Source organism: Zonotrichia leucophrys, chromosome 8 (genome assembly GCF_028769735.1).
Source record: "Zonotrichia leucophrys gambelii isolate GWCS_2022_RI chromosome 8, RI_Zleu_2.0, whole genome shotgun sequence".
Classification (NCBI taxonomy): Eukaryota; Metazoa; Chordata; class Aves; order Passeriformes; family Passerellidae; genus Zonotrichia; species Zonotrichia leucophrys.
In genome coordinates this window covers 18,913,390-18,941,294 of record NC_088178.1, presented here as the reverse complement: position 1 = coordinate 18,941,294, position 27,905 = coordinate 18,913,390, and the positions used below count along the sequence as shown (strand labels likewise).

At 40.0% G+C, this 27,905-nt stretch overlaps 1 protein-coding gene across 3 annotated transcripts; it reads left to right on the top strand.

Annotated features, from left to right (window-relative positions):
* Positions 1–550: 550 nt before the first annotated feature.
* On the top strand, positions 551–25,426 carry GIPC2 (GIPC PDZ domain containing family member 2). Of its 3 annotated transcripts, XM_064720085.1 has the most exons (7): positions 551–808; positions 8,355–8,540; positions 11,945–12,125; positions 15,369–15,478; positions 16,168–16,249; positions 22,158–22,195; positions 24,020–24,064. In XM_064720085.1, the coding sequence occupies exons 1-6, from the start codon at positions 569–571 to the stop codon at positions 22,190–22,192; spliced, it is 834 nt and encodes a 277-aa protein (XP_064576155.1). In that variant the 5' UTR covers positions 551–568; the 3' UTR covers positions 22,193–22,195; positions 24,020–24,064. The 3 variants fall into 3 exon arrangements, with proteins under 3 accessions (XP_064576155.1, XP_064576154.1, XP_064576156.1); XM_064720084.1 differs by lacking the exon at positions 22,158–22,195 and having other exon boundaries at positions 24,020–25,426; XM_064720086.1 differs by lacking the exons at positions 551–808; positions 22,158–22,195 and adding an exon at positions 903–1,278 and having other exon boundaries at positions 24,020–25,426.
* Positions 25,427–27,905: the final 2,479 nt, after the last annotated feature.

The window sequence follows — 27,905 nt, the reverse complement described above, 5'->3', positions numbered from 1 at the left end:
AGCTCTATTTCACAGTAGAGGAAATATTTTGTATTCGTGTAAAAGACTTGAAAAGTGTATTTTCTCTAGGAAATCTCAATATTTCAGAGCTGTTGCCCAGTACAATAGGAAGTCTCTTAAGTTATGTTACTGTTGCTTCATGAACCCTTAGAGTTTTATGGTCTGTGATAAATGAGAAAGAGTAGCCTGAGGTCCTTGTGTACTTTTGGTTTTCTTTTATGTGCTGGGTATAAATCTATACTAGTCGGTACTCAGTGCTTTGCTCTTAGCAGAAATGAACGAGCGAGTGGAAGGTGGGTACAGGACCCCTGTGTGGCGGCGCTGGAGCGGTCTGAGGGCGGCGCCGCTGGCCCCGGGCTGCCCGGAGGGGGCAGGGGCGGTTCGGGCTCTCCCGGCCCGCAGCGCTCCGTGCCCAGGGCGGTCGGGCCGGGCCGGGCGGGGCGGGGCCGGGGCGGGGCCGGGCAGCACCTGGCGGCCGCGATGGCCGCGGGGCCGGGGCGGCGCCGCGCCGGGGGCAGAGTCCAGCGCGGGCGGCGGCGGCCGCAGGAGCCCGGGGCTGGCGCGGAAGATGCCGCTGGGACTGAGACACAAGAAGAAGGACAAGTCCAAGGAGACCTTCAAGCTGGTGGAGAGCGAGGCGGCGGCCCCGGCCCCCGCGGCGGCCCCGGCGCCGTCGGCCAGCGCGGCGCGGCTGCAGTTCCACACGCAGCTGGCGCACGGCAGCCCCACGGGCCGCGTGGAGGGCTTCGGCAGCGCCCGCGAGCTGTACGCCCGCATCGCGGCGGCCTTCGGCATCCACCCCGCCCAGGTAGGGCCGGCACCGCCGCGGCCGGGACCCGCCAGGCCTCCGGGGGCGCCAGCGGGCGCCGGGGCTGTTCGGCGCCCTGCCCCACCGCCCTGCCTCGGCCTTTGCGCGGGCCCGTGGGGACGGGACTGCTTTGCACTGCCTGGGAGGAAAAACTTCCCATGGCTTTTCCAAATGAGCGTTACCGTGCGGGAAAAGGCATACATGTGGCTGTATTTAGCTCTTGCATGGTAAAAACAATGGTCCTCTTGACCCAAACTCCAGGGTCTCGGTTAACCTGTTGCCAGCTGCTGTTTGAGACAGCTCTTGGGCATTGCTGCGTTCCAGTTAAAAAAGGGACAACGATTTATGAGGCTAAATACCCAGAATGAATGCATTGGAAGGGTAAGGCATGTGGTATAAATGCCCTGAATCGTACTGCATTTTAAAATTTCGGCTGAAAGTGATGTTTGGAAAGTTTTCTGCTTTATCAGGTAATTATTTTTAAAGTGTTCACTGTTCCAATGGAGTTAAATTTAAGTCTGTAACAGGATTCCTTTTTAAGCTCTGCTGCCTTTTTGATCTTTTTTTTTCTGAGCCATGTTCTAAACATTTGTTTGGATAATGATTCATTTGTGTTTGTAAATGCATTGTTTTCTCTTAGTTAAAAGGTAGTGGCCATATCAAGTTCTTCCTATGTGGTTCTTTGAACCTTAACCTCCGAGTGGCAAGTTGAAACAGAGGGCTAACATTTCATTATGCCTACGTGTGGCTGTACAGCTTTACTTGTTTTCTTCTTTGTGGATGACTTTTGAAAAAGTTGTAAAGACTACTACTACTACAGGCTTTGTTCTGAGTTTGCTGTGGCCTGATGTAGCATTTCAAATAGTAAATTGTAAAGGGGAAGTGGCGGTAGCAGTGAATACAGTTTAATCAGTCAGTGTTGCATTAAGTAATTAAGAGGCAATGCATCAGTGTCCCAGACCTCCCCAGCTGCTTTCTGACCTTCTGCTCCTTTGTTTTCTTTTCATCCTGAGCTGCTGCTTCCCTTTTGTTCTGTTCCATCTCAGTTATACATTGTATTCTCAAGTTCTCATAATCACCAGATTGTCTTCTATTTTAGTTTTCTTCCTTTCACTGTTAAACTTTTGGCTCCACTGACTTGAGAAAGAGCAGCTTTCACAGAGAAATTTAATTTTGTCTGAATGGTGTGCTCCTGTTTCTCCTGTTAGATGTATAATCTGACACTCTCAGAGGTTTTAGAGGAAGCACCACATATCATGGCATATATTGCCAGCCATGTGCCAGACTGGAGAATTTTCTTATTTCCTTTTTCTCCCTAGTGCTCCATTTCTTTAATTTTTTTTGAAATGTGGCTTATTGCTAAAAATGGATGGAGAATTATTGCTGGAGGCACTGAACATAAAATCTTCTACTCCAGAAATTCAGTTGGCTTTAAGAAAGTTGTATGATGTGAAAATAGTGAACAAAAATATTTCCTGATGTAAAGGTGGCAGAGTGAAGAATTCAGATCAGAGAGTCATGCATAGAAACGGGATAGATCAGTGAACAGCCAAGAAATGTGAATTTATTAGAATTTATTTTAAATTGTAGTATCTATTCATTAAAACTGCTTTTGGACAGATAGTCTGGTGTAAAGAATAATGCCAGAAGCTGCATCTCAGCGAACTGCAGGACGCTCAGGTACTCAAATGCCATTTGTAGGTGTTACCTGTCTAGGAAAGTTTCAGTGACCCAGCTCTGCTGGAGGCTGCGGGCAGTGTGATACCCACACGTGACAGCCTTTGGAAACAGCTCCTATCGCAGGGATCTCCGCCCTGCAGTGCCTGGGCTGGAAAATGCTGGGGGGGAGTGGAGGGGAAGAGCTCAGCTCTGTGCAGACAGCATTCAGATGCCTTTTGCAGAAGTGAATACATTTAACATGGGATGTGAGGTTACCGCAGGGCAGGCAGCAGAATGGATTCTTGGATAAATTCCTGCCTGAGTGTTTTAATACTATTCTGAATGAGCTGTACTTGTAATCTGTCACTTCTCCTTTTGACTCCACATGCTTACAGCGCTTCTTTTCCTCTTTGGATCACACCTCCCGGGACCAGCTGAGTTCAGTTTCTGCTGGAGAATCCATTCCAGGTTCTGGGATTGACTGCCAACAGTGACAGAAGTTTATATAAAACACAGTATTTGTTGGACAGACACTGACAGAAACTTCTGTGCAGACCTGGATCATGAGTGGGGGAGGATGGGGACAGGATGGGTATAGCTTCAAAGGGGATGTATGTTTGCTGGGTGTCTATGAAGGAGTGAGACACAACAGCTGCTTTCTGAGGCTTTTCCTGCACTCATCCTTTCTTGTAGGTGTTTTATATATCTCTTACCCCTTTTGAGCTGAGGGGTAGGCAGAGGTCTCCCTTTCTGCTCACCTCTCTGACTTTTACAATGTCCAGCACTTTCTCTGTCCAAGGTGATTGTTCTTTCCCCAGGGAGGAGGAGTGAATATCGCTTCTGGCAATACATTGCCTGTGTCATTGACACCAAAACTGCAGGAAAAAAGATACAGACAAACCCAAAGAAATTCTTGTTTACTGGTCTTAAATTAGACAATGCTTAGTATTCGATCTCCTATTGCCTTCAATTGATTTGATTGATCCCTTTGCTAAGTTGGTCCTCATTCTTCAGTTCTCTTATCAGTCTTTTCCCAGACCAGGTGTCTCAGGCCACGCCAGGGGGTGGTTTTGGGGAGCTAATGGTCGATAATGTTCTCTTATCTCCTGTGTACCTTCTGGCTACTCCCAATCTGTGAATGTTAAAATTTAAAATTTTAAACCCTGGTGGAGAGTGTTGTAAAGAGAAACTTCAATTCCCTTCTCCCTGGGCAAAGGAGAACAAACCCCTTGCTAAAGTTACATTAAAAAAAGGAAGTTTTATAATTTCCAGCATCATTGTTATGTGTGTTGTTTGAGGTACATCACATTTAACTTGATTACTTCAACAAGCTTTCAACAAGAAAGCACAGAGCTAAAAAAAAGATAGATGCAACTCTTAACTAAAACCACAACCCACACACAGTTACGTGTATGTTTCTGTTTGCATAAATAATAGAAATATCTTCCCTTATTTTTTCTATGGAGGTTGAAGTAGGAAAAAGTATTTATGTGTAGCTTTGGCCTTTTAGGATTACTACTCCACTCTGACTATTGGGAATGTAGCAGGGAATGTTCCCCATGCGGGTGAAAGTGCTGAGTGCAGCCTGTATGATAAATAAATGAGCACTGACTGAAGGACAATGTGGGTCTGTTAAGGCATTTGGTGGTGGTGTTCTCCTGTGAGAGCACATGGTAGGGCTTTAAAGTATTCAGAGTAGCTAATCAGGCACTGAGAACGTGGATATTAAAGTCCAGCTGTAGCTGGGCTATTTCTTGATCAGACAAGAAGGGAATGCTAACCCATAGAAACTGTAAGGACTTCTGGTTTGCCTACTTGCAATTTGCCTTTTGATTATTTTGTTTGCTTTGAAAGGTGAAATGTGGTGGGGCTGGAGGACTAAACTTAATGCTCGATGGCTGTGCCTGTCCAGAGCCCTTGCAGGTTGGGGTTTCTTTCACAGTGGGAGGAATTTTTCACAGTGTAAGGAATCACCAGGGTAATTCAGACCTTGCTGGCAGCAGTAAGGGCAGAAATGCAGCTCCCTCTTTCTCTTCCAGTAGCAGGAATTCAGCTGCTGAGCTTTGTGTGGGCTGTAGTTGCACAGGCCTTGCCTCCTCATGCTAAAACAGTCAAGTATACGGTGAGGCTGTGCCACATTAAACTTTCATAAAAGTATTTGATTTAAACCTGTTCAGTTTAAAATTTTATGAAAGGCTGCTGACAAATAAGCCACTGCTGAAACTTGTCTTTCTGAGCAAGACTGCCCTTTTAATAATAAAAAATCTGAAGTGTGTTTTAGAGAAAAGGGTTAGCTTGTGAAATTCTCATCACCAAAATGTTGAAAGTTTTATTGTTAAGCTTATCTGTTGAAAGAAATTGCTCACAATCACGCCTACAGATTGAATACTTTAAATGAGCAAACTTAACACTCCCTACAAAACACCTCCTCCCATTCCTATGGCAAGAATTGTTTGCTTGCTGTTTCCCTAAGCAGTTCTTAAATGTCACACCCATATTGCATGTGATGCTTGCTGTGTCTTTTCCAATACTTTGATTGAAAGTATTTGAAATATTAGTATGGAAATAATTGGATGGAAAAATTTACACTTTAATTACTTGTGTACACTGTATTACACTGTAATACTTGTGTCTAAAAAGACCAAAAACCCAAAGGAAAAAAACCCCAACCAAACCCCAAAACAAACAGCAAAACATTGAATGCTAATTTTATAAGCCTTTGAATGTATTGACCAGGCTAAATACCTGACAGTACCAAAAGCTCACTAGAACTTGGAGGAGCTGGTTACTCTCTTCCTGTTGCTGAAGCTGGTCAAGGCTCGCACATTTTCCTTGGGGAAGATAAAGTGAGTAATACCTAGAAAATGCATTGGTGATTTCTTGATATGATGGCATCTGCATGTATAGGGAAATATGTCAGTGGGTGTTACATCTTGCTCAGAATTAAAATTCCCAGTTCCCTACCTCTTAAACAGAAAGTGATTATGATCTCTGTAAAGTTATCTGAGATTTTGAATACATTTTCAATAGCTTCTGAGTATATAATCTATCAACCAACTCATTTTTGAGTTCTTCTCAAGGTGTCAGCTCAATATGGAAGATGAGAGTACAATTAATGTATAGAACATGCAATATGGTACTGCATACATACTTTATATAACACATCATGTAACCCTCTTTTTCTTAGCTAATACCATTTCTTTACATAACACATGTTTATATTTCTTTATATAGCCCTGGTTTTGTTGGATAATGTGGTCTCTTCCAATTGAAAATATGGGTACAGGGAATGATCTGTTAGTAATCTTATTGGACAAATCTATTTTATAAAGTTGTGCATAAGCCCCTAGTGTCCAGCAACATGGAATTTCCTTCTTCTGAGTGCTGCAGAAGGTAACTCTTGGTGAAGGAGGTATCCTAGATACTTTGAGACTGATGTAACAGTTCTGATTTATAATATCTTGCTAAAGTTGGCATGAAATATTCACAGCACTGGTATACTGAGTTAGGGACCAAATGCCTATGAAGGTTTAGGGTAAGGACAGAAAAGACTTAACCATGAGAATTGCACATTGAATTTTTTTCTTGTTTCATTTTTGAATACAAAAATTACTATTAAAAATATGCAAAAGTTTGAGGGAGTGGAAACCTGTTGTTTAAGTATTCAAGTATATAATCTGGCATTAGGTACCAATATTTAACCTTTGTAAAATCTATGAAAAGTACCATTTCTGAATGAATAGGTCTCAGCTGTGTACAAATAAAGCTATGCTATAACTGGTTGATGGTGTACTGGTATATCCTTCTGGGTAGATACATCTTTAGTACATTACTCTTTGCATATATCTCTTCTGAGAAAAAGCAGTTGTTCACTAAAGAGGATGAAGAATGATTTAAGTTTTATTTTTGACTAGCTGATGCTCTCTCAGCCTTGTGGCTAACACAGAACTGACTCACAAAAAATTCTGCAGACTTATAGGCTGTAGTAGGAATGCCATCCAGATGAAGATCTATAAAGAGAAACTCTGGATCAAGTTTCTAAATATCACATTTCTGCTCTGTTGCCAATTTTATCTATTCAAAGGTGTGACAGTATTTACTAGATTGTCTGTTTGACAAGGTCAGATGAAGGATGCTAATGTCTAAAATGTAAAGACAGTGCTTGTTATTCATCACAGGAACAATGAACAGAGAACTGAGTTACCATTTTAAACTGGCAAAGTTATGTAGCTTGAGAAAGCTGAAAATGTGTATGTGAACTTGATGTCATCTGTTTTTAATTTTCTTTGTTTTAAAAAGGAGTTTATCATTAGAGATTATTATTATCATCATTATTATATTCAATTTTCTACTTAAAACCAGATTAATTTCTCTAGGTGTAGTTATATCTGGAGTATTGTTTAACTAAAAACCTTTGCATTACCCGAGCAAATAAAACTAATGTCTGCTAAGGGTGTGCTGTTCCGACTTTCATTGTTAAATAAGGTGTTAGATTGCAGTGGATGTTTGATTGATTAGATGAGATAAGCAAGTAGCCATTGAAGTGAGGCTGTTTGCTGGGGGTTTTTTATTGTTTTGTTTTCAAAACCAGCAACTAAACAAGACCTCTATCAAGAAACACAATCTCTCTATTAACTTTCAGTCTTTTAAGATTAAAACCCCCATAGTTACAGAATCCAAGTCCTAAAAAGCTCCAGAAACTTGAATGCTCTTTGTGAAATACATTAGTAAAAGTATCCACTCTTCTTTTGACCTGGAATCAATGTAAACAGGTTGGTTACTTTCATTTCAATTTTTCTGCTTTCATCCAGTGATCCCAGGAGGAAAGAAAAGGGCAGTGTAGTGTTCTGATGTGGAAACTCCATGTCTTTGCCTCAGTCAAGTAGATTTTAAGGACTCCCCAATTTTCTCTGGGAGCACAGAGTCTCTGGTTTGGCTGCTGCCCTGTGCCCTCCGTGCTGTCCAGAAGGAGCTGGGCTTCCCTTGGCCCTCACGGTTCTCCTGCTGCAGCTTGGAAAGGCTTGGGCACTGTCATTACTGCAGCTGTGATGGCTGTGCTGGGCTTGGCACATTCCTTCATGCAGCTCCTGGTGGGCAGGAGCATCTCTGGTCCCAGGCAGCACAGATGGATTGCTCTCACCCTGCCTATGGCCAGGACAGGAAACCTCCCTGCTGAGGAGCTGGCATAAGTGGAGGGAGAAAAAGGACTGCCTGATATCCAGTGCTGAAGGGAAATCCCTCAGAAAAGCTGATTTATAAGGAAGCAATTTGACTTTTTTATTAAGCCTTGCTTTTACTGGAACAGGGATGACCCCAGCTCATGCTGGGGAAGAGCAGGAACTAATGAAGCCCACTGGAGACAATGTGCTCTGAGCTAATGAGGGAACACATGGGGCAATACCAACCATTTCATGCTCTCTTATGACTCTTTTGTTTTGATAAGCTCTCTTTTTTTCCCCTTCCCATTAAACTCCTTTCAACTAATAAGTTTTAAACTAGTCCCTAGTGATCTTTGGATCAGGTGGAATTTGAGGTGGGTGAATGATGAAGCAAAAGATGGTGATGGCTTTTCAGTATGCTTACTCTGACCTGGTGCAAGCTGTAGCAGCTCAAGATGCCTCTCTCAGGGCTGGTGTGCTCAGACAGGCCTTGAGAGGCTCAGGGAGGGCTCTTTCCTATGTTCCCTGCCAGCTCTCACCTGCACTTTGAGCTACCAATGCTTTCTGTGTGGATGGAGACCATTCCTTCTCCTGGTATAGCTGGAGAAGAAGGGGATCACTTAAGCTATGGACCTGTCACAGGGCCTGAACTGAGCTCTCATTTTGGTTTCCTGTCAAACTCACCAAGCCTAATGCACTGTTAATGTGTTTGCTTTCCTTCTGCCCAGATCATGTTTTGCACTTTGAACACTCATAAAGTTGATATGGACAAGCTCTTAGGTGCACAAATTGGCCTTGAAGATTTCATATTTGCCCATGTGAAAGGACAGCGAAAAGAAGTGGAAGTTCTTAAAACTGATGATATGCTGGGACTTACCATTACAGACAATGGAACTGGCTGTGCCTTTATAAAGGTAAACTTAATTACCAGTGAAATACTTTGTTCTATAGAAGCCCCTGTTACTATAATTGGTTAATTATTGGTTTCATGATCCTTTAGAACTATAAGATCTTTTATTATCATATATATGGTAAGTAAAGAATAAAGTTGCTTTTCTTTAGGTACATAATTCAAAATTAGTTCAGCTAATCTGTACTGCATGTCATTCAAAATCAATTCATTTCTTCGTTGCTTCTGTAACGTGTACCAGCTTCACAATGAGACCATTGTATCTCCTGAGCTACCCTGAGATGGTAGGTGTTAGATACTGCTTGCATCTGCCCCCTCCTGTTTTAAACTGATTTTCTGATGTCATTTATTAGATGCTTATAGAACTTCTCTCACTCATGTGATAATGAGATCATGTTCTTTCAGTCTTTGGCTGTTCCTAGGGTAGAAGCCTTTGTGCTGTGCAAGAGCAGGGGCAAGTACAGTGGTTTTTCAGCTTTCCTGTATTGTTGCCTTAGATAGGGTGAATTACAAGGATGTGGATTACCACAATGAGCTTGAGTAGCAAGTATGGGCAGTAACATACTCAGTATATTAATCATAATTGCTTTCCTTCTCTTCTGTCTGACCTAGAGGCAGTATGTTTTGAGACAAGTAGAGGCTTATGAAATGATGCTGCCCTTCTTGCTAGACTAGGTATTAGGAACCTTAATCACATTTTCTGCCTTTTTGAGATTCTTTGCTCTTATATATTCCAGTTACCCATTATTAGTGAGGCATTAGCAATTATATTTGATTACTGCTGCCCCAATCGTTGTTCTCACTGTAAACAGAGCTTTTGTATGGAGAGGTTGTATTTTCTGTTCATTCCTTAGCTACCATGGCTATAAAACAAGACATGGTTTAGGAACTGGTTTGCTTGTCTTTGTTGTGGAAAAATGTGACTGCGGTCCTGTTTGTGAAAGTCAAGATGCAATAAAGGTTTCACTAAGCATTTTGGCAAAATCATAGCCTAACTTTTATGTTTATAAAGAACTGTGAATTTCTAGTGATGGCATCTATACAGCCCATAACATTCAGTCATGCTGCTGCTTATGTGGCATTTTAAAAGAAGGCATTGAAGCAATGCTTCAGTGAGCAGCGAGTGCAGCCCTGTGCAGTGACACTCCCTTTGTGCTTGCTTGGTAACAGCCCTCACATAGACTACTGCACAATTGGAGCACACTGGAAAACCCTCACAACATTAGCCAGACAAGCTGTAACTTCCAGTAAATTGTGTAAAAGTCCTCTGAGCAAATATATATTCTTTTTCCTTGTACTGGTCTAATAATAAGCATTGTAATGAAAATGATGCGGTCTTCATGGGAATGAAGGTGAAGTTTTATGGAGTTTCTAGGAGCAGACTTTGTTTGTTATTGTTACAGATTTAGCTAATGGATCTTTTAAATCAGCATAGAAAATGCTGATTTATATATATACACATATATATAAAAGTAAAGGCTGCATCTTTTTTATTACTATATTTTCTAGGTAAATGACTAAGCAGAGACTGTCTCTAAAGTGTTATTGATTTTTTTTTTTGCTTATGTACATATATTTTCCTTAAAAAATTGTGGCTGTGTCCCGTTCTTAATTAAAAATTAATACTGAATTTACTGATTGGCAGGTTGTTGAAGGTTGCTACGGGTTGTAGTTATTTTACTGCATTTTGAATAACACCGTAGTTTCTAGGTTTGATGTGGTAACCCAACCAATTTTAAACCTGACACTGAACTGCAGGGCTTTTTCCTATGGAATTCAGTCTTGTTTTGCCTTACTAAGAACAAAACCTGGTGTCGTTCTGCTTTCACAAATTTGTTTTTGGGGTACACAGGCAGGTGGGAAAAGGTATTATGGAGTCAAATTAGCATTCAAAGAACAGCAGTAGAACTTGAAGTATGACTGAGTGGTGTACAAGGAGACATTATCGAATAGAGTAGGCATTGCATGGGAAATATAGATCCTCATAGCTTCTCAATGGACTGTAGAGCACTTGAAATACAGGCAATTGCATCTTAATTACTGTAACAGTGTAGCTCAACTGTCTCAGTCAGTTAACTTGGAGTGATGATAAAAAGTGACACAAATAACAGCCAGTGAATATTATTTCCACAGTTTTAGTGTGTGGATCCAAGTGCTAAGAAGAGAAGCTAAATGAATATTTGACATGTAGACTAAACATTGATTGAAGCTGTGTGGGGCAGGTTTTGAGTCCTGGTAACAGGAGCATTTGGCACATTTGGTTTTTGGTACGTACAGTACCACATCCACAGTCACCACCAGGCTTCTGTTTAGGGCTAGAAAGAGTTAAACTGAGCCTGAAGCTTCAAATGCTGGCAGTGCAGTGTGTGGCAGTGAGCACTCACACTCCCACTGCCTCTCTCATGTGTGGGCTCAGCCCTGTGCGGGGACAGGAGCAGCTCGCGGAGGATTGCACAGCCGGGCTGGCTGCTACAGTGGGAGGTGGCAGCTGCTTTTCTGCCTTGTCTCACTGTTATCTCACACACAGTCAGCTGAGCCACGCCAGTCTTGGTTGGAAAGATTGTTCTTCAGGAATGCTTTAGAATGAAATTTGTGTCTGCAAAATAAAAGGTATTTTACTATGTCATGGCTTGTCTATCCAATAGCTATATAATAATGGCTTAAGTGATGTATGGACACAATGAACCAATATGGCAGTATGTAACAACAAAAAGCAGAATCACTGAAATTTAAACTGTCATAAATCATACAGATATTTTAAAGATTTTTCCCCATACTTTTAAAATTATACTTTATAAAAGCTATAACTTCTGTTATGACCTTTACACTATTTGTGTTTTCCATAAGATGGTAGTTAAAATAATTTTTATTATTTCAGAGGATATCCTTTAATATACAGCTGAATAGCTTAATGAGGAGAACAGTAGTTTCAGCACTTAGTATGGGTCTTGTTAAGATCAGCCCTTTACAGTATGTAATTTTTTACTAAGTCCCTGGACTAAACTTGAGAAGAGAAAAATTGGTTCCAATGCTTGTCAAGGTTAATTAAATAGAAAGCCCCCAAAAACTTGAATAACCATTCACATTGCTGAGATGTCTGTAAACAGTTTTAAAGCACAAAAATATTAGGTTATTCAGAATTCCTTACTTCTAAAGTGTGGTTGCATTCTTTTTTTCCCTGTCTGATTGTATATTCAATGCTTATTAAAACACTTTGAAAAATAATGCTTTTCAAAATATGTTTTATGATAATCTCATAGACAAAACACACTGCTGGAATAATAAGCTCAGTAATACTGATATTGTTAACTAACATTCTTGAAACTTGGTGGTGTCACCTCTTAAAAACAATCACCTTTTAAAGAAATGTTTCTAATTCTGGTGGGTTTTTTTTTTTTTTCAAAATAGCGAATCAAAGAAGGCAGCATTATGGACCAAACCAAAACTGTCTGCGTGGGTGATCACATAGAGACCATAAACGGGAAAAATGTGTCAGAGTGTCGGCATTATGAAGTTGCCAAAATGCTAAAAGATCTGGAGAAAGGTCAGAAGTTTAAGCTGGAGTTGGTAGAGCCTTTGAAAGCATTTGGTGAGTGACCTGACTGTCCACCTTGTTCAGTAAAACACCTTGGTGGTAAAATCCCATCCTTGCATTTCATTGTGGGTTTGTTTTCAGAGAGCAGCCAGGTGTCCATGTGTGGTAACATAACTACTACAAGAAAGTACATTTAGGTTTTTTTCTTTGAAGTGGAAGATTTATGAATGGATTGTCTTCCATCTTGTTTTGTCCAGCAGTCATCTGGTGTGGGTTACCTGACCTGGGCCTTACTCAGTCTCTTCTGCCACTACATGAAGTTGCAAAAATAGAACAGGGATTGTTTCATAGGCACAGTTTTAAAGCATGGATCACTTCATTAATGTCCTGATCCTCAAAACTCCTTTTTTCCTCTATTGGTACATAATCCCTGTTGTTCTGTGTGTCAGGCTTTTCTATTTCTGTACCCTTTACTGGGGTCTGTGCTCTCTGATGCAGAAGGAGTCTGCAGCAAGCACTGTCTGGGGTTCCCCAGAGCACCTCCTTTGCTGCCTGCCTGTTCTCCCTCTCCCCCTCCCCAGCCTTTTGTGGATCTCCAGTCATGCAGCTGGTAACAGAATTGGAAGAAAGCAGAATTGCAAAGCTCTGTCTTTGCTTGCCACCTGCATGCAATGAGAAGTGCTGCTTAAATAGGAGAATGCACACCTACTGTTAATTCTTGTATATGTAAACTCTTATCAATGGAGAAAACAAACAAAAAAGAAAACAAAAAAGGGAAGTTTTGCTCAGGCAGTCAAAGTAGAGACCGAGTTACAAATTTTATTATGTCAATTGTTTGGATCCGCTCCCCAAACCATATAGCATTTTCCTGTAATAAAAACTTCAAAATGATGCTAAATCACAAATCTGTATGAGGCCTTCTGCAGTAACAGTCAATTCAATATCACTGTCTTCACTACAGCAGCAAAAATTTTTAATGTTCGTTTTTCAAAATTTTTTTATGTGTTAGTAGTTTACAGCTACTGTCATACACCAGTCTTGACACTTGGTGTCAGAATAGTAGCAGAAATTGAAAATGAGAGAAATGCAAAGATTTTTTTCTTTTGCTTTTGGTGCTTCTGTAAGGAAAGGAAGTTATGAATTGATCTCTAATGTGTTTGTATGTAAGTTGGTACTGCTGTTAAGTAAATGTGTATGTTATACATTATGCTAAAGAATTGCATGTGTTGTCCATCACAATTAGTAATGCAGCAATACCTCTTTTTAATATGGGCCTGTAATTTGTGTTCAATGCTAGAAGTGTTACATGGTCTGTTTGTAAAGAACAGGGTAAATCAGCATTTGATTGATGACTTCAGTCATAATTTAATAGTTTTTACTTTAGTCAGGTGACTAAGACACCTTTTAGTCTGCCTGTTGATGTAGAGGAGGAAATGCACTAATTTCATGGCAATACCTTTCTTCTGCCATCGATTTAAGAGGCAACCAGAGCTTTGTGGAGAGATTTTTGGAATATGCACATTATTTTTTACCCTACAGAAATTCACTTGCAAGTTGCAGTGCTCAGTAGGTTAAAACGTCCTGCCTTTAGCCTTAGGTACAGTCAGGCTTCAGGCACAAAGATAATGCTTAAGCTGCAGCTTAAGCACTAAGAATAGCCCCAGAGGAGATGACAGACAAGGTCCAGATCCTGCTCAACAAATAGGTGCTGAATTCCTGTTAATTTCAACAGAATTTGGTGAGGGTACAGAAATAATAGACAAACCTCTGTGTGAAATTAGTTTTATTTTTCTTCCTCTCAGTGAAATGTGAAATAAGCATAATTTACTGGTTGGACATCCTTCTACCATATACACACAGGCTGTCTCAGCTCCCCTAGGCAAGGCTTGTAGCGCAGAATAAAAGATTTGTACCAGTCACAAGCGTCTGTGAATTGTGAAAAATGAATAGAAACAAAGTAAAGGCAGCATAACAAACTCTGCATTTTAATTATGTGAACATGAAAAATAGTTTCTGTGATAGCCAGAGTGTTTTGGTCTAAAGTACTGCAAACGAAGGTTATCTCAAATCATGAGTTCTAAGGTGATAATGGTGACAGAATTTGAAAAATATGGGAGTTTTTTATCAAGAATGACTTTTTGAAACAAGTCTAGCAGAAATGATGACAATCTTAAGGATGTTTTAAACTGTCCTTGAAGCAATAAAAGGATAAAGAAAAAGTGTTGATCCTAAGGATATATATGAGACTTTGACATACCTATTTGTATCATGAAAGCTAATAAAATTTACTTTTCAAGCATACTGTTCAGCATAATAGTCTAGATTTGTGACCACTTATGCATAATGATGAGCTGAAGTCTATCTGAGCAAAATTAATATAACATGTTAAAGAAGAGCTTATTAGAAAGGCCTGCTATTAAGGAGGAATAATCTGTTAGAGAAAACAGGGCAAATAAAAGCAGTTCTGCAGAATTGTCTCCTCTCTTCTAGCACTTTCCAGATTCACTGTGTAATTCCCATGTCAGTAAGTAAATTAAAGCCTTGCCACTCTTGAATGTAAAATTGCATCCTGAAACAAGAAACCCAAATCTTAAATGCTTCCGTGCTCCATCTACTAACTGGAGTGCCCTTAGCCAGGACGAAACAAGAAAGGCTGAATTCAGGTAAAGGAAACTTCGTGTAAACCAGATACTCTTTGTAGAGATTCATCAGCTGTGAAATAATTTCAGTGAAACCAGTGGCAAACCTCCTGCAGATCTGCTTATGGCCACTCAGCTCTGTGAGTGCTGATAAGCAGATTGGTAACTCAGCTCAGTGTGGCTCATCATCACCTGCTTAGCAGCAGTGTTGGCACCATTGCATCAGTGAAAGATAGAAATGTTGCAGTGCTGAACCTGCTATGTGTTCTGTCTGTAAAGAGCTGAATAAATCAGCAGTTGGCCCGTGACTTCAGCTGCTATCTAATTTAAAGGTATAAATACTTCTCTGCAGAACAGGGAAATCAAATTACACAAGGTACATATATGAAATGAATGCCATAGGCCTGCTTAGATATATTGGTCAATTGTTCTAGCCTCAGTGCAGTTGAGCAGATATTACAATTTGAAGACAAGAAATTGTCAGCAAAGCTATACTTAGAATAGTTAATTTATAATTAGGTTTTTACATAGTCTAGATCTCAATTAGGCTAAATGTGAAGATACTGTAATAACCAAAACCGATACCTCATATTCTATTGTACTGTATATGTAGTTTTGGTTGATTTTTTAATTTTTGTTGGATTTGTTTTGTCTTTAGAAAAGCTGGAGCCAAGGTCCAAAGTCAGAACTCTGTCAGAGGCTAAAATCTCCAAAGGGAGAGAAACACTTCGCCTGAGAGCCAAAGGCCCTGCTACTGTGGAGGAGATGGTATGGTGGGGATTGCCCCTCAGCAGTTTGATCACCCAGCTTCTGATTTATTCTTCCCCAAGGATGATAAGTAGGAAGGAAAAATGGGATGTTACAAAGCTTGTGGGACTGAAGAGAACAACTGAAGTTGATGACTAGCAGGGATAGGATGGGGCTGAAGAACCTGGAAGTACAGAACCCAGATTTTGAGTTCATGGACTGCATGGATGAATTTAGATTAGACCAAGGGGTGCTGAAAAGAGGGAAGGGGGGAAAAAAGAGGTGGGATGGTTGTGAAGAATTTGTTCCATTTCTGACACTGAAGTGTACAGGGCTGGTGTAAGGGTTGTTGTTTGGAGAGGCTGATTAGATACACTGACATGAATTTGTGCAAAACTAGGATTAGAGTTTGGTGAATAAATATTATTTCTTCTGGGCTCTTCTAAAGCTGATAAGGATTTGATGGAGGTCTGTATTGTCAGGAGATACAAGGCTCCTGTTCAGTTTGAATGCATGAGTTGTGTGGCTTGATATTAGGAGGAAGGCTCATGTTTGTGAGAAGAGGGAAAGAGAGTGGAATAGTGTGTTTTAGATTCTGTAAGTCTAGGGGCCAAGGTGGGAGTAAGGATAATCACTGGCACATTGCTGGTTATTTTGAAATCTGCATGGATATGATCATACCTTTGTTCTCTCCCTTTATTCCAACAAAGCCAACTGAAGTTGAAGAAAAAGCAATTAAAAAAGTGGATGAGCTTCTTGAAACATACATGGGCATAAGAGATATTGAATTAGGTGAGTTTTTAGCAGATACATTACTACAAGAGTAAATAATTTCTCATTTTCTATAGTCTAACATTTATTGAGTACTTTAGTCTCTGGATGTAAGTGAAGCAAAATTTGTCCAGCCTGCAGTCTCAAAAGCTTGCCTGTATTTCTACAAATGTGTTTTTCTGATAAAAGAATCACCCTTCCACTTCGATCCTTATGGTGTAATTACTCAATCAATCCTCTATTCTTTCTGCACATTAGCTATACACTATTGCATGACTTTTTTAGTTGTTTGCTATAACTGTTACCAGTGTATTCTTTCTGGTATATATTTTCTAGTGGATCTTGTGTGTGCCATGGTTAAGAATTCTTCAGAATAAGTATGTTTATTTGCTTTTTTGCCCCTTGGCATAGACCCATCAAAGTTGATTGCTAAGGTTTGAACCTGAGATCTTCATCAGTGAACAAGCAACTATTTAGCAAGGCAACTGACAGAATAATTACACAAATTTATCAAAATCTCTAAAACCTGTGTTCTGATGAACATGAGAAAATTTACAGAATATTTACTAGTTATAAGAATCATTGATTTATAATGAAAGAAATGATGTAACCCCAGTGTCATAAGTTCCATAAAGATGCACCAAACTTGTCCTTGCAGCTGTTGCTTTTCTTTGTTATTCTGACAACAACTAAATAGGAATTTCTGTTTGTGTGGGAAGAAGCTGCAGTCTGGCTGTTGTAGCCTGCTGTGGCTGGTGTAATCCTCCTAGGATCTTGTGGAACTGCTGGTACTGAGACAAAGAGGAAGGTATTTATTCTTATGGTAATATCTTAAAAGAACCAGCCAAGAAAAAGGAAAGAATTGGCTGAATGGAAAGTGATCTTGAAAAGAAACCTTTCATGAGAGAGAAGTGGAAAAGGCAAAGCAGAAGAGAAAATAGGTCTGGCATGAAGCTCCAGGGCTGGAGGGGCAGCAGTTAGCACATGGAATGAGAACAAAAGGTGGTTATCTCAATAGCCAAAAGGCCTTTTGTGGGTGCTCCTACCAGCGAGCATCTGTTTGGCAGATTCCACTAGTTTTCTCACAGGAAAAAATGTAGTTAAAACAGTATTTGTGCTTCAGTCTAAGGCAGAATTGGGCTTCATGGCATAGAAGAGAGGGCAGAGCTGCCCAAAACTTGAGTTCTGTTTTGTAGGTTCTATCTAAACTTTCCAATTTCCGGGAATCTAGAAGTTCTCAACATTTCTGTTCCCATTCACTCCAATATGTGATGCTGCTGCCATGCAGTGCTCTCCTGGGAGGTCTGTGTGCTGCTGAGCCATGTTTAGGTTAGGGAGGATTCCATGTCCATCTCATTCCTGCAACCTCTGTGCCTCAGCCTGGCTCAGGCTTCAAAGCCCTGGGTGCCCTGCCAGCTGTCCCTCTGGGAGCTGTTTTTGTCCTGCAGCTGTTGCAGCCCTGGCTCAGCCTGGATTCTGGAAGCTCCTGTCCTTGCAGGTTACCTCCAAGGTCCCCAGGCTCCTTGCCCTACAGGAATCAGCAGCTGTGGGTGCTCTGCTTCTGGTGTCCATGGGAACAGTCCTGTGGGAGCTGGTGTTCCCTGTATTTTTGGCTCTCAGTACTGTAAACAGGATGGCTCTTGCACACTAGACTGAGAAGTTCAGCTTTCAACACATGTGGTTGAGTTAATAGCCAAGCACCTGGTAGAGTTTTCCCATGAATTCCTTGAATTTTTTTTCCCCTCAAAAGATCTAATGCCCTTCATCTTTCAGTATGTAGTTTGGAAACTTAAAAAAAAAAAAGCCTTAGAAGAATACTCAAAGAAGAAGAGGTCTTTGTTCATAGAGAGGCTCTTTTCTTCCCAGCTGGGTGGTTGTTTTGTCCCTCACCTCTTCTTTTCCTCCCCAAAAGGTAGTGAAACCAAGAAGAACTGTCAGAAATCAAAGACTGTAGGGTTCATGTAGCTTTAGTTTGCACCTTTGAAGCCATATCTTGAAGTTCAAATCTAAGAGACAACAGCCAGTGTTGATGATTCAAACCCCCCAACTTTACCATTTTAAAACAATTAAACAGCTCAAGGATTCTTTAGGAAAGGAGAGCTAATCACCTGTCACAAATCTGTTCAATTAACACATGTCAGTTTTTCACATACTGGATGTGATCAGTCACCCATGAAAGTGAAATATGAGGAAAAGATTCATTCAGAGAATGCCAATCACCACTTAGCTCGAAATTTCTCTCATTACTCAAGCCAGATTAGTTGAAAATGCAAGTCATCACAAAGTGCAGCTGACAAGTGATTAAGATCTCAATCATTGCTCACTTCCATGCACTTCTGTTTGTCAGAATCTTTGGATGTCAGTTAATGTTACTCTTTCATCTCCATTAAAATGACACTTCCATGGTGTGATTGAATTCTGAAGCAGTGCCCCAGTTTTAAGACATAAGTTAGAAAGAAAGGAAGGAAAAACTAATGTTAAATTGCAGACAGGATTAAAGGTGAGATAAAGCCCTTAATTTTTGCTTTGTTAAGTATCTTGACAGTTTCAAGAATGGCTGACTAAATCTACACACAAATCCCTAGGCTGGACCAAAATACTTGGAAATTGTTAAAGAAAATGCATGCACTTATTTTCTGGCACAGTTTTTAGTTTTTATTTTCAGAGATCTAAATGCCATTGAGATTTACATACCTGCTTTTGGATGCATTTTTACCTTTTTACTTCCTTACCCCTTTGTACTGAAAACTGTATGTAATCCAGAGAAGGGGCAGTTGGCTCTGGAAATGTATTCTTCAGCCATTTTATGGGCATAATAGAAATTGAGCCAAGGCTTGACTTCAGCATTCTTTAAAACTTAAATACACAGCTGAGAGATAATTCAGGTTATTTTAAATTCTACGAGTGCTTTCTGGTAAAGGAATTTGAGCAGTTGGTTAATAGGAGCTACTCAGGAAACAGTGGTAGTTAAAAATATTGACATTTATTTTTTTAAATCAGTAAGACTTGAATTGCTATGGACTGTATTTAATCCCAAAAATTCTGGGTGGGAGGAGGCCTGGATCTAACCCCAGAATGCTACCGATGGTAAATCATGGCAAAAGGGCTTCCTGTCCACAGTTTTTTTTAGCACCTTTTGGCTTCATCCACCAGTATTTTCTTCCCCTTTGTTCTGTTTTTCTGCTTTTGGATGATTATTTCCTTTCTGTTGCTCTCTATAATATTATCAGGCATGATGTATCACAGCATCATTAGGGTTGGAGAAGAGCTCTGATATCACCGAGTCCAGGCTTTGACCAAACACCACCATGCCAACTAAACATAGACTAAGTGTCACACCCAGTCATTTCTTGGGTACTTCCAGCTGTGGTGGCTCCACCACTTCCCTGTGCAGCCCATTCAATGCTTAACCACCCTTTCAGTGAAGAAATTTTTCCTGATGTCCAGCCTGCACATCCCCTGGTGCAGCCATGGGCTGCCAGCTTCTCTGGGAGAAAGGTGTGGGGAACAGTATCCAAGGCATTGCTGAAGTCCAGGTGGGCACATCCACAGCCTTCCCCTCATCCTGTGGGTGGCTCATCTGGTCATAAAAGGAGATCAGGTTGGTCAGGCAGGACCTGCCTTTCCTAAACCCATGCTGGCTGGGCCTGACCCCCTGTTTGTCCTGTCCATGCTATGTGATCACACACGAGATAGTCTGTTTCATAATCTTCTATCACTGAGATCAGGCTGAAATATCCTTGCATATTCTGTCTTTTCTGTTTAAAAAAATTGGACTCAACTTCTCAATTTTTGACTTTATTTTTCAAACTTACCATCTAGTCAAAATATCTTAACAGGTTTAAACCTTTTTTGTTACCCAAGCTTTTTCTCTTGGCTCGCAAATCCAACCCATCAATATTCAGTAGATGTTTTTATCTCTAAATGCTTTAACTGAAGTGATATTCTCCCTGAATCTGTTGTTTTCTTTTCCTTCTGTCACCAGACTTCCTTTCCCAAAGGATTTTATTGCATACATCCAGGAGTGTATTGTTTACAGCTGTTCATTTACTCTGAGAGAATAATGGGAGTTTTTTTAATAAAAGGAAGGGCAGCAAGTCCAGTTAAACAAAATAAACTTCAAGAAGAATTAGTATTTAAGAAAATGGAACAAGCAGAAATATTTCTGATAGTTATTGAGTACCAGATCTGACAATGTTCAACATGAAACTTAAACCAAGCAATGTTAAATACTGGAAACTGCAATAATGTGCTTCATTTTCTGCTTTAGAGTGACAGAACAATAATATTTGTTACCTTTTAATGAAGGCAAAAGTTATAATGGCATTACAGCTAAATAAATATTGAGGCTTTCTGTCACGAAAAAGCTTTTTCAGAAGTTACAGTATAGGATAAAGGTAGCAAAACCACCATGTAAGGTAGATAATAAGAATGGCAGGCAGAAGGTGGCTAACATGGCTTGTGCCCCATGTGTCCATTAAAATGAAAATAAGGATTTTGTGAAAGATCATGGAGATTATTTTAAAGGAACTGTATTTGAAAAGCCAACATATTACTTTGTTCCTATTCTGGGAAGCTTGACATTAACTTCTTAGTTAAAGTTGATGAGACTTCTAATTCCTTTCACTACTTTTAAGATTGCTGAACTTTTCACATTTTATGTAAAAATCAATCAGACATTAACATTGCCTGAAGTGAACTGAAAAAAAGAAAATCTGAAAACAATTGAGGCTCTTTTGACTGTGGAAAAATATTCTATTGGAATAAAATTCCTGTAAGAGCTGCACAATAAGTGATTACAAGAAGCAGTGGGGAAAAGGGAGGGGAGTGGAGACAATCTGGCACGAAGCTGTCACCCTCTGAGAACCAGCAACGTTTCCTTCAAGCTGGCAAGTATCTGCTGCATGCCTTGGCAGTCAGGGGCTTTGATTTGCCCTGGGAATTGCGCATCCATTCCGCCAATGTCACCGTGCCACCGGGCGCGTTCTGCCATCCATTCCGCCAATGTCACTGTGGGACCGGGTGTGTTCTGCCATCGATTCTGCCAATGTCAGTGGTGTGACCAGGCGCGTTCTGCCATCGATTCCACCACTGTCACCGTGCCACCGGGCGCGTTCTGCCATCCATTCCGCCAGTGTCACTGTGGGACCGGGCGCGTTCTGCCGCCCTGGGAGCACCGTCCTGCGGCTGTGGCAGCTGCTGGGGAATCAGGCAGGGAATGGGGGCTGGGATCACGGGCTGGCAGGGCAGCTGGCCCTCGGGAAGGCAGTGCAGGGGCTCGGAGCTGTGGCAGAGCCCGGCGGTGCCGCTGTGCCCGGGGATGCTCCGGCAATGCGGGCGGGCGGCGCTGGAGGTCAGCACCGCGCTGCCACCGAGCCTGGCTCTGGCTGCAGGAGCGGCTGGGAATGCCGCTGTGCCTCAGTCAATACACTGCATTAAATGTGCCCTGCCGTGCTGGTCACACTTAGTACAGGTGAAAATGGGGGATTTTTTGAGGCTGCTTTAGCACGGCGATGTTCTGATTCTTGCTTGATTGGGTTGAAAGTTGATCCGCTAAGTTTTTAGTGGATTTTGTTTTCAAGTTTTGTAAATCTGTAATAAACCAGTTTTTTAAATTCTATTTAGTTATTTGGGAAGGTAAATCTTTAAAGAAAGTTGCGTTTGAAGTACCACTTTGTTAATGACAGTTTGCTATGTGCAATTCTGAAGCTTCACCCAGAGCAGCTGGACTGTGATATAATGCCTTGTTGTCTTGTGTTATTGCTGCTGTCTGCTTCATATGGTGCTTCCATATCTCTTGGCCAATTTATCTTAAAGCATTCCTGCTCCCACTCTGCTTGAACACTTGTCTAGATCCTTACTCATTTGATTTCTAAATATCTGGTGTAACAATCTCTTGACGTGTTTGTTCTTTCTCCACCTCGCACAGCTCTTTTCTCTCCACCCTTCTCCCAGTGTCTATAAAAAGTAAGTTTACATCCAGCTTCATATCCAGAAATCTGTGAAGTTTCAATTATACCCTTCACCTCATTATCTCCAGGCTTGCTTCCTTGTAAGTACCTTCTTGTGCCCCATTGTCAGAAAATAGAGAGTGCTGTTGTAGAACAAATCCTTGTGTTCCACTTACCAAGAACAAGAGTCCCCTCTTTAATGCCCATTTCCCATCCAGACTTGACTGAATCAGAGTCAGAGGAACTTCACAGGGGACACAGAGAGAATCAGTGCAACAGGGATAGGGTTTCTTCTGGTAGGGTCTTGAGAGTCCTTGAGAACCGCTAGTGGTGCCTGGGAAGCTGGGGACACTTGAACTGCTTCCATCACAGCAGTTTATTTGTAAAGATTTACATACATTTTCCTTGCACAGCTTTGTGTAGTTTGACACACTGGGATTGGAACCTCACAGCTGAACACAGTTAAAACCAAAACATCAAGTTTCCTCAGAGTTACTGTTGTTGACATTTACAATGTGGAGTATGGCTCACGCTTGCTCACAGCTTGTTACATGTTTGCACAACAGCAAGTGCTGTTTGCCAGAAGTTCATAACTGTCAATAAAGTTGAGCTGAGTTTTAGGTCAACAAAATAAAATAAATGTAGTAAAACTTCAGAACAGGGAATGTTTATTTTTATTTTTCTCAGAGAGATTTTGCCATGTTGATTCAATACAGTGCATGTGGTAGATAGCAGACTGTCCCAGTAAAATGTTTTCTGTGGCTTCAAAACTTCCTTCCCTTTCTCAGGCACTATATTACACATTTTACATTTGGACTTTTCTCTAAGAAAAGGCTAGAAGCTACCAAATCCTTTGCTTTGACACTTGAATTTGATATGCTTGTGAAGAAAGTGGCAGGAATTTGGTGTTTAACAAAAGATGGAGGACGTCTAGCAGTTTAAGGCAAGGGTATAAAGTAATCACAAAATGAAGCAGACTTTGATGTTTCATTTATTGTACTATATCATCATTTTCCTGTGAAGAGAGGATGTGCAGCAGAGATACAGCTCAGAAAATAAACTGTATTCAGCAGTGCTGTTTGTGCTGAGTGTGTCTTACAGAGCATTCTGCCCTCAAACCATGGTAGCTTGCTGCCAGTGGTGCTCTGGGCCCAGCTTAACCAGGAGAAATTTCTGTGCTGACTCTTTTCACCCTTCATGGAGGTGCAGGTGCAAACCTGTCATGATCAAGACAGGTTTGCATTTGCTCTAATATCCATGGGTTGGCAGCATCCAGTGTTTGGGATAGACTTCTGTGTTTTCCTGGAGTCTGAGAAGCTGCAGTGGCAAAAGGTGAGGGATGATCACAGCAACTAAGGAGTCAGTCCTAAGCAGCAGCTCCAGTGTAGCCATTTCTAAAGTGTGCTCTGGCACTTGATAAATCCTGATACTTCTCTGGTAAAAAAGAGAAAATGCTGGACAGTGTTGGCATACAAGATATCACAGTTTAACTCCATTGTATCACGCCTGCTTTCATTCTCCTGGATACCAAGATGTTCCTTGGTGGCTCCAGCTTCTTGTGCACAGCAGCAAAGCCTTTCTCTTCCTTCTGTACAATTTGACCCACCTGGCTGAGATTTTCAGAAATAACTTTTTCACTTTCTAGAGGCCTAAGCATGAACTTTAAGTGCATAATTTCCTCTTGAATCCTAAATTCACCTGGTAAAATTTGCATGTCCCTAAGCTGACCTCACCAGCTGTTGAAAACAGACATCTCAAATCCCATCCATCCCTATCCTGGTTCTGTGTGTTAGCTGTCACTTTCATGATAATTACATTCTTTTGTTTTGTTGCTTTTTAGCTGCAACAATTGTGGAAGCTGGAAGAGACAAGAAAAACCCAGATGAGTTTGCAGTGGCCTTGGATGAAACTCTTGGAGACTTTGCATTTCCAGATGAGTTTGTATTTGATGTGTGGGGAGCAATAGGTGATGCCAAGCAAGGACGACTGGAATGAGAACTGTGCAGTTTATCAACCCCTGTTTGGAAATACAAAATGATTTGCAAATACATCAGAATGTTACTAATTTTGTTGATGTGAATTCAGACTGCTTTGCACAAGTATTCTGACCTGAGATTTTCCTTTGCAAAGGAAGGTTTCTAATAGAAATGAAGGTAAACCCAAACTTCTGACAACTGCAATTTAAAACATTTAATTACACATAGAAGTCACTGTGAGGAGAGTGTCAAGGTGATATATTTATTCAGAAATTTTATGAAAATTAGGTAATTTTTATTGTACATACACTTTGATACCAATAGTCTGAAAAGTTTTAGACATATGCAACTAGGAGTTTGGATTATTTTATCTCTTTAGAGAGGTTTATAAAGCTGTAGAGAAAGTACCTAGCTTCATGCTGCAGTTCCCTGGTTTTCTGCTGTTTCTATGTATTAGCCTAGAGCCTTATGTTTTCTTACAGTTTGGCCTGGACATTGTTTTTACTGTAGGCAAAGCTGGGAAGAAGCTACCCTGTTTCTTTAGAACCAATATTCAGGGAAAAAAAAAATTCCTCTGAAACATGAAAACTAAGATCTTTGGATGAGAAAGGCTTGCTTGCATTTGAGTCATAATATGCTCTGTCTGGGTTATTACTGAGATGAGTAGAAATGCTTAAACCAGGAAGCTGCTGCTTTATTCAGATGCCATAATATTGCAATAGGAACTGCACAGAAAGAAATAAATGTTAATTTTGATTAATATTAATGCATTTGAATAATATCTGGAGACTGCACTGGAGACTACAGTGTATCACTAAGTGCTTAATTGATCTTTGCATATGCTAAATGATTTCTTGAGATCCCATGGAGTTCCCCTCTTGTCTGTGTGTTTTTTCAACATGGCTACACAAGAGAGATACTGAAGGTGTTAAAACCCAAAAGATATTATTGTAAAGTCACAAAGAATTGTAGTTTGGATGACAGTGCATGCCTAGACCTTGAAAAATACGTTTAACTAATCTTAGATGTTAGGTTTTTCCAATTAAATTGTACATAAATGTTTATTTTGACTACTAATTTTTTACTTTTAAATCTGAGATTATTGCAAATGAAATTGAATGAGAATGTGGGCTCTGGCCTGGGAAGGTGTCATATCTTTTTAGTATTTTTATATTTGCATAAGAATATAAAGTAATAATTACTACAAAGTTTTTTTCTAAATCACTACCTGAAGAAAATGTCTTTCACTGAATTGCAGAGATCTCTTTAAAATAAAGATTATGCCAATAAATTTACATGTTCTATGTCAGTGTTGGTTTTTTTTGGTCTGAATCTGTGACACTTGGAAGTATCATTGAGCGAACAGGTTCTTGTTCTCATTACTAGGTTCTTGAGGAAGGATTCTAAACTCCACTTCAGCAAATTTCTGTAAAACTTGAAAATAAAATTGAAGAAATTCTAAGGAGATGGTAAAATTTTGTACATCCCATTGCTCATTTGACCCTCAAGGATGTATTACTTTGCAAAAGGAGTTTGAGCATTTCTTCTTGTTCAGTAATTGCAAGTCTGAGCCCACAATCTTCTGTTGCAGTTGAGCACACTCTCTGTCTTGTGCAGGGTTACTTTAGCTGATTTACTCATGGTAATGAGGGGTTAAAGTGTTGTGGGCCATATGATTTGTTCTTTAAACTTCTAGGTGAAAAGCAAAAAGGAAATTCCAAGAATTCCTTGTTGGTTTCAAAACATAGAACTCAAATGTCAAATTTTGTGGACGTGTTTATGTACACTACTGTTAGTTACCAACATGCCACTGGTTATAAAATGTATTAAAATGAAGAATTCCTTTAAAAAAAGAGAAAAAGTACTATGGATAATGTACAAAATGTTGCCTTGTAGTAGATAACCACTTGTTAACTTGTGTTTTGGCCATTCATTTGATTTTGAGAAATTAATGTTGTTCAATCAGTGTATACTCAGGGAATAATTTGTCTCATTACACTGATAAAATAGTAAGATAAATATAATCTCTGAAGCTCTAATTCTGCAAAGAGCTGCCTCTTGTCACAGTGGCCTATTTTTGTGGAGTTTATTTCAGGTCTAAGATTTAAATAGTGATTGCAATTTTACTAGCATTTACTGCAATAAAGCATGTCAATATATCTTACTTTTTCAGTGTTCTCAAAGCACTCACTATTTGCAGCACATAAGACAGGTACCACTACCTAATCTGGTAGATTATTTGCATTTTCCATGCATGCATGAATAATTTGTCACAGTGAGAATCCCACTGCCTTATAAAGCATGATAAATACTTCTCTCTCTTTGTAGTGATATGTGTAGCAAATTAACGTTGTTTCACTAATAGAATACAGCCTTTAAAACTTAACCAATAATGACACTAATGCTTTGTACAGTGAAAATGTCATTAAATGTCACTACAAATGTCTCCCAGGTTAGTTAGACAAACTAATTCTAGCACATGAGCTCTATTTAAGTGCTGGCCAGAGGGACTGTAAACATCTTGTTAGTGTGTGCTGCACATGGAGGTGAATGCTGGTAAATAATCTGCTCAAAATCTGAGGTGGAATGGCCCAGAACAGTAACTCAGCCCAAACTCAGCTGTTCTAAAAGTGACTGATTCCTTACTTTTGTAATTTGGTGCAGAGCCAGCAGAGAGCTGGCAGACAGATGCAATTTGTGCCTTTGCTTCCAGACTTACTGCTATGTTCAAGACAATGGAAAACACAGCTCTATTTTCTTCTATTTTTGCAGAGTCGTTAGGTAGTCTTTAGATGCAACAAGGGGATTTAATGAAATCTGGTGTTCATAAAGTTCTGAGCTCATCATTTAAAAAATATGATGAGCGATGAATATTTTACACTTTTAAAGGAACAAATTTTGCAAATTACAGGTACATCTTTTGTGACACCTTTAATATGCCAAATTATGCTTCAGTTAAACCTGATTTTATGCTACCCTATTCATTCAGCTATTATTCAAAGAGCTATTAATATAATCAAGTCTATTTAGGAAAATCTCGTCTGCTAGTCAGATTTGAATAATGCATATACTCTTATTTTTTTATATAATTTTCATCACAATTTGTCTAATTTATCTTTTTTTTTTGAGATAAATGTAATATAAAGCTTTGAAAACCTTGGTTTTTGTGAATTTGAAAGTGCAATATTAATGTTAAAATTAGGCTAATTTGTAATATTTTGCTGGATTTTTTTCTTCCTGCTTTTTAATGAGAACTTATCCTACTTTTCAAATTTAATACTGTTTTTGAAGAAAAGAGTTCTGAGAATGTCTCTTCCAAAGTCTGAGTATTGTAGTAAGATGATATATTATGCTTTTATTTTTCCTATTTTTTTTTTTTTGGCCAGGAGATATTTCAGAACAATTAAAAATCAGGGCCTTGGCTCTTTCCCTTTTTGAAAGAAAGGCATCTTTGTCATGAATTTCAGAACTCAACTCTGGCAATAAGAGCTTCATCTGAAATTTATATTCAGTATTGTTTTCCTGTCCAATTCTCTGACTCAATATGTTTGTAAGGCATTTTGCATTTAGATGTTGTAATGCATTAAAAGATCTCTGATTTGGTTTACGAAAATGTGAACAAATTTACAGACTTGGAAGTCAAAGAGAAAATCCTCAACGTTTCACGAGGATACTCATACATAGTAACAACTTTGAATGAAAAGTATGCAGCCTGCAGTACAGACTTTGTCCTCAGAAAAGAAATGTTTA